This window comes from Podarcis cretensis (genome assembly GCF_951804945.1).
Source record: "Podarcis cretensis genome assembly, chromosome: 1".
Classification (NCBI taxonomy): domain Eukaryota; kingdom Metazoa; phylum Chordata; class Lepidosauria; order Squamata; family Lacertidae; genus Podarcis; species Podarcis cretensis.
The window spans coordinates 90,376,498-90,397,224 of NC_137170.1; the positions used below are offsets into that span (position 1 = coordinate 90,376,498).

Sequence of the window (20,727 nt, forward strand, 5' to 3'; positions counted from 1 at the left end):
TCACTTTATTGGCCGAGGGAGCCAGCGTACAGCTTCCGGGTCATGTGGCCAGCATGACTAAGCCGCTTCTGGCGAACCAGAGCAGCACACGGAAACGCTGTTTACCTTCCTGTCGGAGCGGTACCTATTTATCTACTTGCACTTTGATGTGCTTTCGAACTGCTAGGTTGGCTCACCCCGTCGCAGGGATTTGAACCGCCGACCTTCTGATTGACAAGTCCTAGGCTCTGTGGTTTAACCCACAGCGCCACCCACGTCCCTTTTCTATCCCTATATTCACTGGTTATTAACGTCCCCAAGGTGTCAGTTCTTGACATTGTCTGTGGGTTGAACCCGCTTGGCTTGAATACATGGCCCTCTTGTTCTCATTTGGAAATGCTTCAGGAGAATGGCCTATGGTGCCTGGAGTGGTCACTCCATCCACCCTGTACTAAGACCAGCCATGGCAACATTTTCATCGATCTGAACAAGGCACCTTTTCGGATCTTCATTTTTTTTGCTTGTCTGATGATGTCTCAAATAATTTCTTTTGCCATTATTTTAAAGTTTGCATGTACTTTCCCCAGTCTCTACTGGACTACCTGCGTTCCTATTTTTCTTTTCAATTACTTGAGTCTCTTTGTCCCAGTGAGTTCCTGTGCTGCTATTTGAATGTTAGCAGTTTACACCTACAGAAAAGTAGGACAAGAATGACTTTCATATAAGCCTCCTGGCTCTTGTGAAGCAGCAGTCAGTGGTGCTCATGGGTAGAGCCCCCAGGACTGTCCCCTTGCTGGAAAACCCACATGTAAAGCAGCCCCCTTCAGACTCACCCTGATGACGCATCAGCTGGAGTTTGTGCCCGACATGCACAGTGACACTGAGACAATGGAGCTCAGCCTGTGTATTCCTGCTTGTCCCTTTCTGCATTTCTACTGAATGCCTGCAGAGGGCCTATGTATTGCATGTGCCTATTTGTTTGGAAGAACTAAAAGTCAAATACACACAGGTATCTTGCATTACTAGCTTCTAGCACTATTGTGGGGAAATTGGTAATTCTAAAGAGATACACCATGGGCAAACCTGGGACATTAGGAGGAAATGTTTCAATACATTGTCCCTCACAAAAAACTGTGTCATATTTAACAAAAAAACTTTCCTCACACCTGACAGGGTAAAGTTACTAAGTTGTATGTGACCGAGCAACTGTAATGGTTTGTTGCCCTGAGTACATTGCTATCATAAGCAACTATTTAGTTTCAGTCTGTACTAGGTGCCTCCTCAGTCCAAAGTAATCTTTTGTGTGAGATACTTTGGACTGAAAAGGCATCTGGTACAGACTGAAACTAAATAGTTACTTAACTATTAACTAATGTTCTATCCTTAGATGCGTGGATAAGTTTTCAAGAGACATCAGCAGCCTGCCTATTAGTCACACAGCTGTGCTTAATGAGCATTTTCTTTGAGTTTTTGACAGATGGAAAATGTTTAGCATTTTTACAACATGCTATGTTGCAAACTACTCAGGGGATATTTATTGATGCACATTTACTTTTAATAAATAATATTAATAGCTTAATGATTTTTCTGCCAGATAAAATGCCACTTTTTATTTTAAGTTACTTTAGTTGCATTAAAGTGAGGAATGCAAGAGTAGTTTGTGGCTTGCATTCTTGATCATTACTACAGATTGTTGTCTTAAAGGTTCTCTTTAAATACTTACGTTGCAAAATGCAATGTGTGTATGTATGAATCCTTGCTGAAACATTCTTCTGATCCTTTTTCTTTGAGTAATAGAAATTGATTTTTTTATATTCTGTTTTCAGCCCCAAGAGCTCCAACTAACTGGAGACTAGGTAAACTCCTGGGGCAGGGTGCATTTGGCAGAGTTTATCTATGCTATGATGCAGATACAGGACGTGAGCTAGCTGTTAAGCAAGTTCAGTTTGATCCTGACAGCCCGGAGACCAGCAAGGTAAGAGTACTGGTTATGGTTGGTTAATTGGTTGTTGTTGTTGTTAACCACTTTTCACACAGAGGAGTGTCCCAAAGCAACTTACAGCATAAAATACATTAAAACTCAGTATAAAAAATAAAAATAAAAACCTGAACATGCTCATTCAGTAATATGTGTAATAGTAGGACAAATCTTACTTACCTCATTAACAGGATGAGCATTAAAAGTTTTTAAAAAAACTAATTCTCTTACCTGATGTTTGAGCGCAAACGCTTTAGCCTGACACCTATAAGCAAACAATGATTGCACCAGGCTTACTTCCCTGGGGAGAGTATTCCACAAATGGGCAGCCACCACTGCAAAGGCCTGTTTCTATGTTGCCTCCCTCTGCACATTCCTTGGAGGAGGCAGAACAGGACCAGGAATGCAGTGTCCAGGTAGCTTCATATATGGAGAGCTGCCTCATGTATCTGTTACCCAACTACTTCCAGAGCCAGTGAGGCGTAGTAGTTAGAGTGCTGGAGTGGGACCTGGGAGACTAGGGTTCGAATCACCACTCAGTCATGAAGCTCACTGAATGTGACCTTGGACCAGTCACTGTCTTTGTTGTGGGGATTGAATGAGGAGGGGGGAAACCATGTACAATCCACCTTGAGCTCCATGTAGAAAAAAGGTAGGCTATGAATGCAATCAGTCATCAGTCAATAATATTCTGAAAATTTCCTGTAGTTTTATTTTTGCTGCTACAAGGTAACTTTGCCATGTGGACATTAAGAAGAGGTTGAAACCCAGGCCACTGTGCGGTGAAAATAACAGAATAAGAACTCTTAAATTGCTCAAGTTCATTTCAAAGGGACTCGAAAAAGTCCAGTCTTTATATAAGAAAATGGTAATTTTATGTGGTGTACTAGATAAAATAATAAGTACTATCCAATTTAGCCATTCTTATTTAATAGTTGGGGATGGTGGATTTGCTAATTCCCCAAGTTCAAGGCTTTCTACTAGTGAGCTAAAGGATGAGCCCCAATGTGGCCTTTGGAAGTCTTCGGTTCCAAGTGCAAGTTAAATGATGTGTTTATTGTTGTTTGAATCAAACCTGCTTGTCAGATTCTGTTAAGGCTAATCCTGTGCTCTTGCGTTCCAGGAGGTAAATGCACTTGAATGTGAGATTCAGCTTCTGAAAAACCTTCTACATGAGAGAATTGTTCAGTATTATGGCTGCTTGAGGGACCCTCCTGAAAGGACACTCTCTATATTTATGGAATATATGCCTGGGGTAAGCCAGAGATCTGGATACAGATAGTAATTTAATGTGGGCTAGTTAGAGTTAAGGCCAGATAGGGGAAGGGTCCTTAGAGGATTGCTTCTACAAACTTGTGAAACATTTTTAGATGCAGCCATTTTTCATGCAAAAGTGATTCTACTCTTAAAACAGGTGCTACAGTATTCTTATTCTTCCTTTGTCTTTAGGGCTCAATTAAAGATCAGTTGAAGGCATACGGCGCACTCACGGAGAATGTGACTCGGAAATATACCCGGCAGATTTTGGAAGGAGTTCATTATTTGCACAGTAACATGATTGTACATAGAGATATTAAAGGTAAGAATGGGAGAATTGTTGAAGGTGTGCACTTACCAAATTGTAGACAAGTAATGTGGTTAGAAAAAAATAACAACTATTAACTAAATGCCAGCGATGAGCCAAATCTTTATGATGAAAACAAGACGATGTTTTATTCAAGGTTCTTCTTGCAATTAAAATATAAATATATCTGTTGGTAGTTTACAACGTTTCAAGTTAAGACATCATTTCAAGTAAGACTGCTAGAAAATTCTAACAGACATTCTCATTCATATTGATTTGTCAAAAAATTCTCAAAACATATCCAAAGCAGTCAGAACATTAAACAACTCTATCATGGTACCAATAGGTGAATCTTTTCCATTTATTCATTGTGAATGCTTTTCTGGTACAGTGATACCTCGGGTTATGAACTTAATTCGTTCTGGAGGACCGTTTTTAACCTGAGGCGCGCTTTTGCTAATGGGGCCTCCTGCTGCTGCCGTGCCACCATTCCTCGATTTCTGTTCTCATCCTGGGGCAAAGTTTGCAACCTGGAGCAACTACTTCCGGGTAGCAGAGTTTGTAACCCAAAACATTTGTAACCCAAAGCGTTTGTAACCCGAGGTACCACTGTATTTGGAATTTCAACCACAAATGTTGGCAATATTTAGCATTTACACAGTGCTTTTCTCGGTGCCTAAAGAGCTTCACATATACTACTGTGCTAATGTGTAAAATGTTCCTCGTATGCCAGTATTATCCCCATATTGCTGAAAGAATAGCAGCTTGCCTAAAATCACCAATGAGGGAGTACATGGCTTAGTTGCAGTTTGAGTCTGGCTCATAGTCCTGACATGGACACTGCACCAAATTCTCAAAACAGCCATATACAGTTCCAAAGCCCAGGGAAAACATCATGGCAAATGCCCCAGGCTCACACACCTCTTGACACATCTATCAGTTTTCAAGGAAAACGATAGTAATTTTATTTCTACTTCCTCATCCTGTCTCCTCTACCTTGGCCTACTCATGTGGTTGAAGTGCCAAGACACCCTGGAATTGATCTGTGTACACAAATGTATTGACTTGTATGCAAGGGCCACTGAATCAAATATTGAATTCTACGTTGAGCAGATGTACATGTAATGTCATGTAAGATTCAGCTAGCCCCATGGGACTACTATAAGTCTTCTGTAGAGTTAGCTTGCTACCAAATATACACCAAACTTTATCTCTCTGTGTTTTGCAGGTGCAAATATTCTCAGAGACTCTGCAGGGAATGTTAAGCTGGGCGATTTTGGTGCCAGCAAGCGGCTTCAAACAATTTGCTTGTCTGGTACAGGTATGAAGTCTGCCACAGGAACGCCATACTGGATGAGTCCAGAAGTCATTAGTGGAGAAGGGTATGGGAGGAAAGCAGATATCTGGTATGTCTATGCTGTTCCAATGAAAATCAGATGTACAGGGGTCTTAACATTAAATGGTATGCTTGACACACAAGTGTGTGTTTGTGTATTTTCATCTACTTAGGACACACTGTTCACAAATCTGGATTAGAAAGTTATGAAGAAGTGGCATAATGATATGGCATTAGTAAGCAGGGCAATATGACTGGTCAGTTGTGTACAGATCTGTGAAAGAATTCAGGTAATACATGTGAGAAAATGATCTCTGGAGGAGCCTGAGATGATCCATTGCCTCTTTGATACAGCTCACAAGCTCCCATTTTTTGAACTGATTCTCTGGTATGGCTTGGGTCTAGACTACTTCATGTTACAGGTGGGGTCACAGATAATAGTCTTCCCTACAAACAAATGTATTCCAGATTTATTTATTTTTTAAAAAAACTAGCATATCATGGAGAAAGCTTAGTTTTAACTCTTCACTCTGACATTTTATTATTATCGTTTATTAATATTATTATCATCATCCTGCCCTTTGTCCGGCAGGAGCCCAGGCACTTATACAACATGATAATAGTTACAATGATTAAAACATTTGAAATTCTCTATAATATAGAAAAACATAAGCAGTAATAAAGAACTGCTGAATCGCCAGACAATGTTCATGTCTTAAAAGCTTGGGCAAGCAAAAGTGTCTTCAATTTACAGCCAAGTGTCATCAGTGTGATAAACAAATGCATTCTACAGAAAGGGAGTCCCAGGATGCAACTACTGAGAAGGCCTTATCTCAAGTCACCATCCCATGGCCCATACCATTGTTGGCATCACTTGCATTTAGTTTGGATTATGTTTCTGAAAGGAGAATTAACTATGTGCTTCTAATAGATTATTCTAGCTTCAGAGACTGCTGTGTGTGAGTTTTCTTTGTAAGAAGATTTGTAAGTTCTTTTCTTGCAGTGATTGCAGCTATTTCCTTGCTTTTCAAGGTATTTTATGTCACTTTTCAGAAGTATCTCACAAAGTGTTTGCATAAGATTATTACAACAATAAGCATCGAAAACCTTTCCACATAAAAAAATGCAGTTGTTTGTTTTGAAAATGCTGTATGCCCTTTTTCTCGACAAGGGCAATGTGGTTCTCTCCTCAAGTCCCCGTGAGTGACAGTTGGGAGAGTTGTCTGGCTCAGTCTGACAACGGCCAGTTCTAAAATTGAGGGGCAACTTTAAATATTGAATTAATGTAGCTCCATACTTCGTATTCTAATTTTCTTCAGTACAATTTCAGTCTCCCACCATTTTAGAGATTTAATTGTAACACAAAACACTTTTGCTGGCCTATGGTTTTTAGGTAAATGTGCCTACAAGTGTACAAACCCTTTGTGGTGCTGTTGGGTAATTAAGTTATTGATAGATTGACCATTAGATATAGCAACAGAATTATTATGTTCTGATTATTGGCATAATACACACTACTCCAACATGTGAAAGAAATGCAGTCTTTTGAACTGAATGTAAGTTGTGCTCTTTAGATATCCCTGTCTGCTTACTCCTGCAGATAGTAGAGATACTTATTTATTTATGTGACTTTAACTTGCTTTTCATTCTTGACTGTTACAGGAGTGTAGGCTGTACCGTGGTAGAAATGCTTACGGAGAAACCACCTTGGGCAGAGTTTGAAGCAATGGCTGCCATCTTTAAAATTGCCACACAGCCAACCAATCCCCAGCTGCCACCTCATGTCTCGGACCACGGTCGGGATTTTCTGAAGCGAATATTTATTGAGGCCAAATTGCGACCATCCGCAGATGAACTGCTAAGACACACGTTTGCACATTATCACTGATGGCCTCCTTCAACCCAGCTGTCACCTACTGCATTTATTTTCTGACTGCACTTTTTTTTACACAAGGTTGAGAAAAGACAAGGGAGAAGTTGTTTCTCTTGATTCTTTATTTCATATAGATTGTTAATAATCTCTGCATATTTACACTGCAGATTTCGTTCCCCATTTAGGACTTAAGATCTTTTTGTTTTGGTAATGTACTGATGTGGTTCGCATAAAGCACTTTAGTACATATTCATTCCTTATTTAAGGGGGGAAAGGCAAGTTATTGGGACTGCCAGGAATTGTGTGTTAAGGTTTTTTTTCCTAGCACTACTGATTAACTCAGGATGCAGGAAAAATATACATGTTGTTAGCAGATATAGAAAAGGAAAATGTGTCCAATTGTTCTTTGTAATATGTAGATAGATGCCCTGGGAGGTTTTGGTTGTGTTTCAGCTTTGACATGAGGCTCATCCACAGTATTGGAAACAGGTTTAAAAGCTGCAAACTCAAACTGCCAACCAAGGTGTATTCTGGAAAAGAAATCTGACTAGTGCATCGCCTGCAACCAAATGTATATTTATAATTTTAAAAGAATATACAGGAGGGTTTCCTAGCTGAAGTAGTTCAAGAGTCTTTTGAGTCAAGTAGTTCTGATGTGTGAATGTTCTAGACCAGGAATCGTAGATAAACAGATTACTGTAGATCCATAAACCTTTACAGTTGAAGAACAGGCTTCACATACCGTGCCACAAGTGAGTTTACTTAATCTGCTAAGAACCGCAATGAGTTGTGCTGGACGGGGCCTCTGGTGGCCAGGGTGAAGGGTAGTTTCTCTCTTGATAATTTTCTGTTCTGCATCATTCATGCTGTCCCAACTGGTCTGTCTGTTGCATAAAATACTTAATGAGACCCAGTCTTCCTTCCTTCCTTTATTATCATGCTTACGATGAAATTTTAAAGTACTTGAATAGGTATCAGTGTCAAAATTAAGCCGTTACCATTTATGTTGATGCTGAACAGAAGTCTTTGTCTTAAGTACATTTGATTTAATAATCAAATAGTATTTGCAGAATTTGCATCATGGTGAGCCTGCAGAATTTGGCTTTCCAGGTTTTTTATATGGAGTATAGATGATCCCTCCTCTTTTTAAGCAAAAAGAGAAAGCAAGCTGAGTAGAAATAGATATGGAGGTTTCCATGTGCATCGCAACAATATAATTAAGTTCCGGCACGCTGACCCTGATGGAGGCACAAAGAATGAGGTACCATTTTTACTGTCCTTTTTCTAAAGTACATTTTATACCTTATCTGACTGTTAGTAATTAAAATAATTTCAGATTTGACATTATTATCCCAAATATGTACATTAATATTTGGACATCTGAATATAGTCTTGAAAAGAAACCCCTTTAGAATGCTTTAATACTTTCTGTCCCTTCAAGAAATTGGGAAAACTTCCTGAAAGGAAATAATTCTAGTTTCCGGTGCCACAGTGTCTGTTTTCCAGAGGTGATGTTTCTTAATGCTGCTATTAAACATTTCCTAGGGAAATTCAGCGCAGCCTGTATAAAAGCATCCTTGGCAAGCCAAACATACTGCAGGTGTGCAGATATTACATGGACAGTGCATAGTCGGTGACACTATCTTCCATTAATAAGCTAAAAAAATGTCATAAGTCTCAACATCAATCAGATCTGGAACAGTGTAATGCTATGCATGTGATATGTTGCATGCATGTATATAACGCTCCCAATACTTTAGCCACAGGTTAGAAATAAGAGTTGCAAGCCCTAACTCCTGTTTACAGCTGTAAGTGGTTAAAGCCAACAAGGGAAATTTGCAGTTGGGAGCAGGGGCACAAGAGGCTTAGAGATAATATCTGATCCTTTAGCTATGGTTAAAGGATGCAGAGCACTATGAGAGCACTCAAAGTTTGGGAATTGAAAGTTGATTGAACAAAATTTACTCTAGGTCACACTAAGAGACTCTTGCAGTTTTCTATGAAATATAGTACCTAATGTAGAAACTATAATACTGAGTAGACTTCTAAGAATAATAATTTCTTTAGTTCTTAAAGAAGCAAATCCTTTTAATTGTGAATAAAAAAGAAATGGACAATTTTTGCTACCAAAAAAGAAAGAAAGAAGTATAATAGTCTGGGTGTGATTCCAGTGATTGACTTTCCTTCTATACCATAGGTATTGATCCCTATCTGTGGCCCACTGTCTGTTGTCTTCTCCTACAGACGTGTGCTCATTTTTCTTATACACTCTTTTTCCATCCCTCGTAGGAAGATCCCTAAGGTTCAGATTTCTAAACTCCCATAAAACTGTAACTATGCAAATTGTGTAAAACATGCAAATCCAGTAAACATATACAAATGTGCATTGTTTGGTCCATTAATGGAATGTGGGATGAGGCTAAGATGGAAGTATTGACTCCCCAGTTTCCAAAGTGTACCAAACTATGTTGAGCATATTTGTCAAACTTCCTTGTTCTACTCCGTTGTCACTGTTTAGAATTGTTTAATATCTAGCAGACAATCATTGCAGCCTGTAAGTGACCTCTTATAAAGTGTTGCTGCACCAGCTAAAGACTTGTTGAACTGAAAATCTTCCTCCAGTGCAGTGATTTGAGGAGCATGTTTAATGAACCTTCCCCTCTACAGAAAACAGTAACTAGGGTTGCAATCCTGAGCACACTCACTGGAAAATAAGCACCATTAAACAAGACGATAGTTACTTTTGAGTAAATACGCATAGGACTGGGCCATTGGATTTGCCCCCTCCCATTTTCATCAAAATCTCACCTGATTTTATGCTGAGTGGTCATAGAATTGTAGCGTTGGAAGGGATTCCAAGGATCATCTAGCCCAACCCTCTGCAATGCAGGAATCTCAACTAGATCATACATGACAGGTCGCCATCCAATCTCGGCTTAAAAACCTCCAAGGAAAGAGTCCACCGCCTCTTATGGAAGTCTGTTCCACTGTTGAACAGCTCTTACTGTCAGAAAGTTTTCCTGATGTTTAGTCAGAATCTTGTTTCTTGTAACTTGTAGCCTCTGGAGCAGAGAAAACAAACTTGCTCCATCTTCATGTGACAGCCCTTTAGATAATTGAAAATGGCTATCGTATCTCCTAGTTTTTAACAGCTGACAGAAGTTTCTAGCTTGGATGCCATTCAGTAGTGTACACAGTTTAACATGATTCTTTGAATATCTGTTTTGAGCTGCAGAATATAAATTTGGTGCTAAAGTCACTGGCTGCCTACCCTTGCTGTTTAGCTGTGTCAAGAACAGTGTCTCTTGGTGCTTTTTATTATTGGATTGCTAATCATTTGGGATTTGTCGTATCACCTCTTGCCTTTAGAAGTCTCAGATATGCCATGATTGAGGCGAGGATGGAAGAGTGAACTTTTTTAAAAAAGCACCTAGGAAAGTTACCAAGACTTAATCTTAAAATGTGAGGATGGAAAAATGTGCTAAAATCTAGAATTGAGGCTTGCTTTTAGGAGTCTGGATCTGCCTTAACCTGTTTATCTTTAGCTCAGCCACCTATACCATAGTTGCTGTTTTAGTGTCTGAGGCAGAGGAGGAGTAGTGATGGTTTCAGTTTTCTTTTCGTCCCCACTGTTCAGGGTGGGTAGCAGTATAATCTTAGGAGAGGTCCTTGAGGAAGGAAATAAAGTCAGCTTTTTTTGGCTTCTTATTACACACTACTCGCTTGTGGAACCTGAAGGGAGAATGTGAATCTCTGAAACTAAATTTTGAGCAGTTAAAAGGGGCCTAAAAATGTTAACATTACTTTATAGTGTACAGGTATGATAGTACTCATTGATTATGTGAAGGGTAACAATGTTATTAGAGTATTAGTTGTGTAGGTACAATATAGAGCAAGTAGGACAATACATCTTACCGGTCATTTAGGGGGAATATGCAAATGTTTAGAGTCGTTTCAGAGCTTCAGGCATTCAGAGTTCAAATAAAATCCAAACAGAATTTGCTTTGTAGTCAGGCTTTTTGGTTATTTAGCTGGGTGCAGTTCTCTAGGACAAAGCAAGTAGATGCTGCTAGCAGGCTACACAGATATGAGTTCTGCTTTTCTAGAGTTCTTTGCAACCTAAATCTTACTAGATGGGGGGGGGGGGAGCCTTATGGGTTTTGGTTATATTGCTTACTATCTACATATTTTCCCACCCTTTTTTGTTCCTAAACAGAGCAGCTTACAGTAACCCAAAGTCAGTTTTAAAGCCACTTTATGATCTGAAGTAGTATGTTGTTTCATCCTCCCATTTCCTTTGTTCTAAAGAACCAGAGCCTTGACAGAGGGCTAGAGGGTTCAAATTGCATCTCTGTTTATTTTGGTCTCTGAATACCTGTGCTGAAGCATGCAGTTCAAAAGTTTGCGCTATTTTAACAAAGTTACTTCTGTTACCAAAAAGTATGAGAATGGACTTCAAAAAGAATGTATGAATTGCAGCATATGAATTTTAAACTCTTCTTGAATTGTTTTAAAAGGAACTATTTAAAGCTTGGCAGCATTCAGATTCTATATTAACCCACCAGCTTGCGGTGCACAGCTTATTTCTCTCAGCTGCAGGTCCATTTCCTTATTGTGGCTAGACAAGGGTTTGGGGGAACCTAGCAGAATAAGGTGCCTGCTTTCTGTGCCCCCCCCCCCCGTACTGCATTTTGTCTTGACAATGGCAATGTAAAAGCGCTGCAGAGAGATAAGTATCTCTGGAGATTTCAGAAATCTGAACTACTGTCTTTAATACCATTTAGATGACATAAATACTATCACAAACACATGCTTATATAGGAGTCCCAGTGGTTCTTTAACATTGTTGCTAGTTATTATTAAAAACACTTGTGATTTGCCCCCTAAGCAGCATGGGGAGTGGATCAAAGGTGTCTGATTCTTAATCCTGAGCAATTTTGCACTTAATGTAGTGCAAGTTTTGGATATAAGCCCTTTGCCTCACATGAATTGGTCACTGAGGTCACCAAACCAAAAAATGCAGTGAGGAATTTTAGTGAATGGCAGCAGCTCTGATGTTAAGGAGCCCAAAAGTTACCATTTTGTTTACAATTAAGACTTTGCCAAATGGGACAGCAGAGTGTTTACATGATTACTTTGTGGGTTGCTGTCTAACTGACAAAACCACTTAGAGCCTTTTAACAACATCTACAAGAAGTGTACACTTTTATTTAGAAGAAAAGCACTGATCTCTCAATAAGTTGCATATACCCTCCCCCATGCACTGGGGTGCATAATGAATCCTAGTGACATTGTCAGTTCATTAAATCCCCCCTTTCTAGGTGTGTATTCTAAAATTCTTGTGTTCCTAGAATTCCAAAGATGCAGGGAGAATGAGGCCATGAAGCCAATAACCTTGCATACAACTGCTATCATGTATAGGCTATTTGCGGAGAAATTTTAAATCATGAATATTCTCCATGTTTCTTAAGGACAATTATGAGAAATTGGTCTGGGGACTGTGATCAAATGATCATTCTAGGGTGAAACTAGAAACATCAAAAAGCTGGTAAAAGAACCGTCACAGCAAACTAAAGATTCATCTCTCCAAGCATAAGTTGCAGATCTGGCAACAACAATTGTCAGCCATGCTAGTTGGATTTTGTCACTGTTTTTAGCAGAATTTAGATGGCACATTTTAGCCAGTCAGAAATGAGCGTAATGCAATAATGCATTAGTGTCATAACTTCTTGAATTTGGTATATCTTGAAAGTTGTCATCTTTTGGAGAAGAATTCAATGAACAAAACATTAAAATGGAATCCAGCCATTGTCTATAGATTTTTGATACCTAAAATAAGTTTTTGAAAATCAGGAAACAACCCTAACATGATTTGTTGAAGTTAAAAGAAAAATGAAGTTTCACCAAAATCATGTACAGTCTGTTGGAAGCAATTTGAATCTGCAGCATAAGCTTTAAGCTTTAGTCCTTACATTTCTAAAGCATTTTATTTTTTGTAGTTTGTTGCACTCATTTTTCAGATGCACACCCCACTGAGTGAAACGAAAACTATTTAGTTATACAAACAACAAAAATCAAGCAGAGTGCCTTTATCTGTATGCCTTAATTTTGTTTGTTTGTATATTAATTACAATAGTGGACAAGTGATGCAGGACCAGCAAGATCAGTCTTTGAAATGTAGAAAATGGCAAATTCCCAGTTGTTACAAGTTACTTGTTCGTCTGCAGAAATTTCAGATTTAACTACCTAGTTTCCACCACCTCCGCCAGCCAAGTTCTATACAAATACTCAGAATACAGCCAGTGTTAAGCTTGTTGAACAAACACTTAACTCTCGCCACTGGAAATCAATAGCACTTAATTTGGTTTGACAGTGTCCTTTATTCTTAAGCTAAGTGGGAAGTAGGAAGTTCTACCACCACATTGTTCTTGATTTTTTAAAAAACCCAGGCTTTGACTGTTGCACTCTGTTCCAGAATGCATGGTTAATGCTGCAGCTGCCCTAATGTCCAGTAGTTCAGTGAGCTGCTAACAGCTGCCCTATAAAGTCTATGATGGTACTTATTATGAAGGAAGGTGTTAAATCCCAGTCAGCATGGCCACTGGTTAGGGGATGATAGGACCTCTGGAAGATCACAGGTTCCCAACCCTTGGCTTAAAGCATGTGACAGTATTGCTTTTGTACAGACAAATCAGATGCCGTTTCAAGGAACACATTTTCTTTCTATTGATATATATAACTAGAAATATATATATAAATGAGACAAACCTTGTTCCTGCCATTGTCCAGATTTAATGCTGCATCAGTGAGTCAGTTGCACTAGCAATCCTTTCAATCATCTCTGCAGCAGTGTCTGATGACTACTGCAGGTATTTAAGAGAGCTGGTCAGCATTCACAATATAGTTCCTTTTTTTCCTTTTTTAAAATATGTGATCTTTGGAATATATCACGCCTATGCGGGCTGGGGACAGACTTTATTTGTTTGAATGTAAGTCCTTGTGGTGGTATTGAAGTTAGCAAAGGTACTACCACCAGCATACCAGTACTTAATTGCTGGTTGGTTCCTTTTATGTATTATTGGCATGTGTGCATTTGCAAATCACTGCAAACCAAAGCTTTTCTACCCCTGTACACAGCCCAAAGTGATATTTATCTAGCTTAGAGACTGTTAATTGTTGTCCAATTTTTAAGCTTTGCTGGACGTAACAACTTCCATGTGCAACCCAAGAGGCTGTGTGAGCAGAAATATTTTTAAGGGTGCCAATGAAACTGTGTGATGTAAGAGTTATGCTTAGTAGCCTCTGTGGAATTTCAAGGGCTCACTCCTGGGTTTGCAAGGTACATCAGTCCTTGTGGGGGGGACAGCAAAATGTGCAGGTTCTGATAACTAACTGCAGGGGCTAGTGAGTGCTTTATTGGGCATTGCCTGACTCGTGTTCAGTGTTGATGTAAAGACTTATCCCTGTTGACGTAGCAAGGAGATACTAGTACAGCAGCAAAATTTGAAAAGTGATACATACCTCAGGGAAAATCTTACATGTTTTAAATGAAAGGTGGAGGTGTATATAACAACTGATCCAAAATCCGACTTTATGCAGGAGCTAGGAGAAAGATCATTTGATATGGAAAATACTCTATTACACACTTACATAAATTCATCTGAAACTTTCAGAAATGAAAGCCATTGGAAGAAATGTTTCTACTTAAAAAAGAAATGTGTGTTTATGCATAATGTGTTGGAAACTGGAATTGGCTTTTACGTTGCAGTGCAACATATTTCATTTCTTCTCAGCACAAATTTAATAATGCTAAATGTGTTAGATTCTACTTTGTAGATGGTGGAGGCACTCCATCAACCCATCCCTGGCTTAATCTCTTAATGGAAAAACATTCTTATGCTATCCATTGAACTGACCAGAATTGACCTTTAGGTGAAGTATAGAGCAAATACTCATGAAAACTTAGAGGAATCTGTCACAAGAAAAAGTTACGCCTGAAATGGTGCAGCATTCACAAGGCAGTGACCACACTGACCTTCACACTGTGTCCTGAAGATTGATATGGGAACTTCTAGGAAGAAGCTTGATAATGTGGACCTGCATCATGTGACAGAATGGTTTGACAAGCCTCAAGCCTGACTAGTCTTTTGTGTGCTGTGCTTTGCAATTGTACAGTTAAATTGTACAATTAAAGCAGAAGAAATGGAATCTAGAATGCGTACAAAAGATGGACAACATCGGTGGGTATGGTGCATCAGTTATGGTAGGCTGCTTCAGTGCGGAAGAATATCTGTCAGTCATGATTATTCATGTGGGCATAACCACTCTATTCTGGAGATTACAATTACAGAAAGAAACGGCAACATTGTGACTACCTCAAATACAAACTTTAAATACAGCAACGAGTTCATATGTAAAGACTGCCGTGCAAAAACCCCCTCTGTCCATGGAAGTTTGGTCGCTCACTGCAATGCTAGAAGAATTGATTGAAACTTAAGCAGTAAAATTAGGACACAGTTTGGCTTTGATGGAATGAATCTAGGAATTGTTCTTGTGTCCTCATTCTCAAGGATAAAGAAGTCCTCTGCTTCACAAGAGGCCAGCTTGCTAAAGAAAAATAAAAGTGATTGTGAAATCGCAGGCTGAAATTGGAGCTGGACCCAGATTCTTTGTCAAATTGTGCTCTTGAAATGTCAGCGATTCTTTAACATTGCTCTGCTTCGCAGAACATGTGGATGGCAGCTACGGATGCAAAAACCTCCACAGGGAGCAGCACATTTCCCAAGACACTACCTCCAGCCATTTTCATGTCAGATTTGTGAGGTCTACACGCTAGATCTGAAAGTAGGGCTTGGAAACTTGAAAAGTTCATTCTTATGATAAGGCTTTTGATTATATCCTTAAATGTTGCTGGGTGTAAGTACAAGATGGTATCGAGGCTTGCATGTAGTACAGCTTGCCTATGCTATAAATGTGGCTTGGCACACATAGCATCATGCAGTGATTGCCAGGGCAACGGATGTGGGATCCAAAGGTGCCTTGCTTAAGCAAACAAAAAAAATTTCAATCTGCATCAAGCAGGGGAAGATCATATCCTGAACTATTCTCAATAACCCTGCCCCCCAAAACCAGAGTTGGTGTTTGGGGGGCCGCTGAGCACTGCGGCACAGAAAAGGGAGCAGATAATTCTTGCTCTGTGGTGGAAAACTACTTGTAGTTCTCTGGATCAAAGCCATGGTTGGCTGATCTGATGAAACTTGACACCAGATCGTGCAGCATAATAAAGTATCACCAGTTTGTTAATTTTGTAGAGTGAATTTTATGGAGATTTCATAAATACTTCAAATGAAATATGTATTTCATGACAAAATTTGCCCTTTGTTTAAACTATGATCACCACATATTAGCACTGGAGTTTTGGATAGATGATATATATATATACCTTCACCTTTCATTTAAGTACTTCTGTACTCCCCTTCCACCACCCCTGGTCTAAACCACCAAAAGTTGTATTTCTGTGGCTTCAAAGTTTGCAGCTGAAGGCAACGAGGTGAGTCTTTAGGTCAGTATAATAGGCCAAAGTATTTCTTGTGCCATAGCAAACCAGAACATTGCAGAGTTTACGGGAGAAGTAGTCCATTTTATTCCAAATAATTCAGAACAAAACTTCTCCCTTGGCTATCTTGGTTCGGTGTAAGTCAGACATGCATCCAAGTGAGCAGGACTTAAGATTTCTAAACTGCTGGTTACTGAGAAACTTAGCATCAAAAGCATTTTATTTATCTTGCGTATGCCAACTTTTTCTGCATTTCTAAAATAAGAGTACTTGACAAAACTAATGCTATTGGAAGTAGTTGGAGTCAGGTGAAAGGGGTCTTGTATAGGAAGAAGGGTTATTTTAATATACATATTTTTTAATGGATTTGACCTCTCTCCTTAATAAGAAAGGAATAACTACAAAAGGTTACTGAAATTCTCTCTGGCTATTTGACTGTAATGCATTCAAACCCTGTTGGTAAAGGATGTCTCCCTCCTGAGACCCCTCCTAGGCTGTCAGACACTGAACAAATTCACAGACTAGTTTAATATCAGAGGTTGAACTACTCACAAACTCTGTTTTTTAAAAGGATTGTCCCAGTATTGAATACCACCACACACACACCCACACACACCATGGGCACATAATCATGACCTAAAATAAAAGGTTTGTGCTTTCTTTTTGGAACAGGGTATGTAATCTGTCTAAATTTCACGTGGCTTGCTATTTGTTAGTATCACAATTTTAAAGCTTGGTAATGTTTGTCCAAAAGTGGAAACTTGATTAATTGCAACCCAAACGTGCTCAGCCTGCCATCTGTACCTTGCACCATTTTCTTAAGAAAATGTCACTGTAAGTTATGGGGAAGAGATGTTGGTTAAAGCAGACTTTTGCTTTTAAAAAAGATAATAATAATGACGATAATAATAATGATGATGTATATCTACCCTTTGGATCTAATGTACATTTTTTTATGCAGCTGTCAAATTCTCTATTTAATCCCTTGGTTTCTCTGTAAATGTTTTTACTCTCTGTTTGAATGCTGGGCACAGTTTGTAACGTATGTACACAACGGTGTTTTTTTCTATCAATGTTGACTCTTTTGCACATTTTTTGAAATTGTTTAATTTGTACACTGTTTTAATACTCTGACCAACTGTTATGGAGTGTATGCGGATTATGTATGTGTGCAATGTACTACTGTTTTGAATGAGGATTTTTAGATTCCGTATAAATGCGTGTCCACTTCTGGCTTTACCTTGGTTGAGGAACTCAGGACATTAGCTTTGCTTACTAGTTCCCCCACAATAGTCCAAATCCATCAACTTGGTTGTACCTGCAGAGCTTTGACACAGATACTGAACTCTGTGTGAATAGGGGCTTCCCAGTTCACTCCATGCTATTTGGGGCTCCTGCCAGTTGACCAGTCAAATACGGTCAAGTTGACCACCATCTAACATCATGAGTTCAATGTAACAGTTACCGGTAACTTGGTTCTGTTTTGTAGCTAGTGCATTTCTGAATCCTTGCCCATTATTTGGCTGGAATGCTAGCCAGATTCCAAATGCTTTTTCACTGATGTGCAGAGTGCACACACCCAGCTTCTCAGAAGCATGGCGTGAACAGGAACAGGGAAGCCACTGCTTAATAGAGCTTCAAATATGTGTCAGATCCTCTGCGGAGTTTGGATTGTGGTAAATGTGTCTAAGAACTTTCCAAATATAGGGTACATAAAAATGCCTTCTATGTACTGTCTGTCCTGTTTCCCACAGACCTATTCCAGTTTCATTTCTACATGTTTTTTAAAAAATTGTTTTTTAAAGGTACTGCATTTAGTTAGATGAATATATAAAAGCTTTGAGAGATAATTTACTAGATAGATATATTTTCAGCTGGCTGATGTTCAGAAAATATTTTATTTTTTGTTTTTAACCATTCAAAATGTATTTGTATTTCCAAAATTAGACATGAATTGTATATTAAAACACTCTGGCTGGATAATGGTATGGTTTGTCTTGTAAGGTTTTTCTCTCTCTCTTTTTTAAGAGCTAAAAATGTTTCTGTGATACAGAGAATAATAATAATACTGTTCTGAAAAGCTGAAGGCAATCTTTCAATTTAGAGCTGCTTGAGAAAATTGAGACACAAAACCAATCTTAGAAAAGTCAGATGTTTTTATTGCCTGTTCTTTTTTGTTACATTGAATGTAATGTTTCCCTCTTGATCTTAAAGCTTTCCTTATTTTCTGGTACTGGGAAAAAATAAAGCATGTTGAAGGTACTAGCAGAATACCAATTTGCCAGCCTAGTTCATGGCTTGAAAGATTATTTGTATGATTCTTAAGACTTGCCAACAAAAAATTCTCATGTTGGGTGAATAGCACACTGGTGGATATAAAAAACCAACAGTTAGGAAAAGCGGTATTCTCTCTTTCTTTTTTTAAAGAGCCTACTAATAGCCTGGTATGGTGTGGTATGTTCCATTGTTCATGCACATTTTGACCTTGTCATAGTCTCAAAAGTGTGCTTGTACAAAATGTATAAAAGCATTTTGATTTTTTTAAAACAACAACTATGTATTTACCTGTCATTTTTTTGCTGGTAAATGGCTTTTATTTTATTTGGGTTTTTTATCGTTTATAAAAAGAAGCCATGTTTATATTCTGTGTTTGACCAAATTACTTCTGTTTTATGAAATTTGTATATTGGTGGTACACATCTTCGTGTAGGATGATTGTGCATGAGGACCTGCAAGAATTAATACAATGAAAGATTGGAGGTTGTTTTTTTTTCCTTCAAAGTTAATTCTGGAAAGGTTATGGTGCAAAGGTTTACTGGATGTAACCTTATGAGCTTATGGAATGACTATAGAGAATGGCACTTCTAAGTGTTAATAAAACAAATATTTATTTCCACTTTGTTTTTTGTCTTTTCTAAGTGCATTAATACTTGGCATTTACATAATGCTTTGGAGTGATACCCAACAAGTCATGCTTGGAGTAGACCCAGTGGAATTTAATGGACAATTCAGTTTCAGTTTCAGTTGATTTCAGATTTCAGTTGAGCTATGACATAGCTGGAAATTATCCTTAATGTACTGACAGGGTTTCATGTACAGCACCTCAATAATTATTACAACACTGTAGAGTAGGTTGGTGAAATCCAGTGCATGCTTTACCTAGAAGTAAACCACTCTGTGTCCTCTGGGGCTTACTCCTTAATGTGTTTAGCACTGCAGCTTCATTATTGTATCTACTATGCAGCACTATACAACTTGCAGGTAGTGTTGGGTATTCATATATAATTTCTATATTGCTTTTCCCACCCCAGTGTTCATAGTACTAAAACAGCCACCTAACTGATTATTGATTGGTAAAATTGGTATACCTCTCAATATAAAAAGAAATATATACATTTACATGAAATATAATTAAGGGGGTAGGGGAAAGGTGAATATAAAATCATATAAAAATACAAGATCATCAAATAAATTTTTAGAAGCCAAAACTGAGTACTGTAGAACTATATCATAGTTATAACTTGAGTAGTACACAAGAAAGAAAAAGTTTAAGAATTAGAAATGAGCGAAAGCTTGGGTAAGCATGTCTTGGTAACAGTTGTTTAAAGCTGGTTACTGTCTCAACCTTTTGAGCCACCCAGGAGAGGGCATTTCAAATGGAGGGTGCCACCATCAATAAATCATCCTCCTTGTCTTAAGTTTACTTACAGAAACATGAAGAATATAACAATGATGCAGAACATCTATTATGCTTTGTGTACTTCTTACGCAGGGCAAAACATTTTAAACAATCCAAAGCAGACAAATGTTTATACAAATAAAACCAATGTTTTAGACTTATTACCCATAGTCAAATAGCTCAGGCCAATGGCACCACCGTATATTATTAACATGCACAGGCCTATAAATGTGGACACACACTCCAGCCCCCATGCAGCTTACATAGGGTCTGAACATGCATCTTCACACATGTGATTACATTGCTTTGAAGTCTTGCAGCTAAACTATGTAAGCCGCCTCAACTGAGAACTGTTAGGTGGAAAAGATGGTATGAAACCCAAGTTCACCAACTTGGATGGATTTAAAGGTGGATTGGACAAACTCATGGAAGTGAAGGCTTATGTTGAACCTCTGTATGCCAGTTGCTGGGAATCGAACGGGGGGGGGGGGGGAGAGGGTTGTTTTACTCAGGTCCCGTTGGCGGACTTCCCAAAGGCATCCAGGCAGCTATTGTGAGAGCAGGATGCTGCACTAGATCCAGCAAGGCTCATGCACTCAGTGCCTGCATGCCTGAATTTAACAACTCACATTTGGTGTGTTTTTTTGTTTGTTTGTTTTGTTTTCGGCTAATTGTCCCTGCACTTAATTCCTTCCTGGGCCCTTTCTTTATGAGAGCCATACACACGTGGCAGGTACCTGATCCAAGTGGACTATCCAAGGC

At 38.8% G+C, this 20,727-nt stretch overlaps 1 protein-coding gene across 2 annotated transcripts in view; it reads left to right on the forward strand.

The window, feature by feature from the left end:
* The window catches only part of MAP3K2 (mitogen-activated protein kinase kinase kinase 2), a 39,268-nt gene extending 20,086 nt beyond the window's left edge, over positions 1-19,182 (forward strand). For both annotated transcript variants that reach the window (XM_079974284.1, XM_079974285.1), the window contains exons 13-17: positions 1,806-1,954; positions 3,081-3,212; positions 3,407-3,536; positions 4,750-4,927; positions 6,520-19,182. In XM_079974284.1, coding sequence (XP_079830410.1) covers positions 1,806-1,954; positions 3,081-3,212; positions 3,407-3,536; positions 4,750-4,927; positions 6,520-6,745 — 815 coding nt within the window. In that variant the 3' untranslated portion in view covers positions 6,746-19,182. The remainder of the gene's footprint in view (positions 1-1,805; positions 1,955-3,080; positions 3,213-3,406; positions 3,537-4,749; positions 4,928-6,519) is intronic.
* Positions 19,183-20,727: the final 1,545 nt, after the last annotated feature.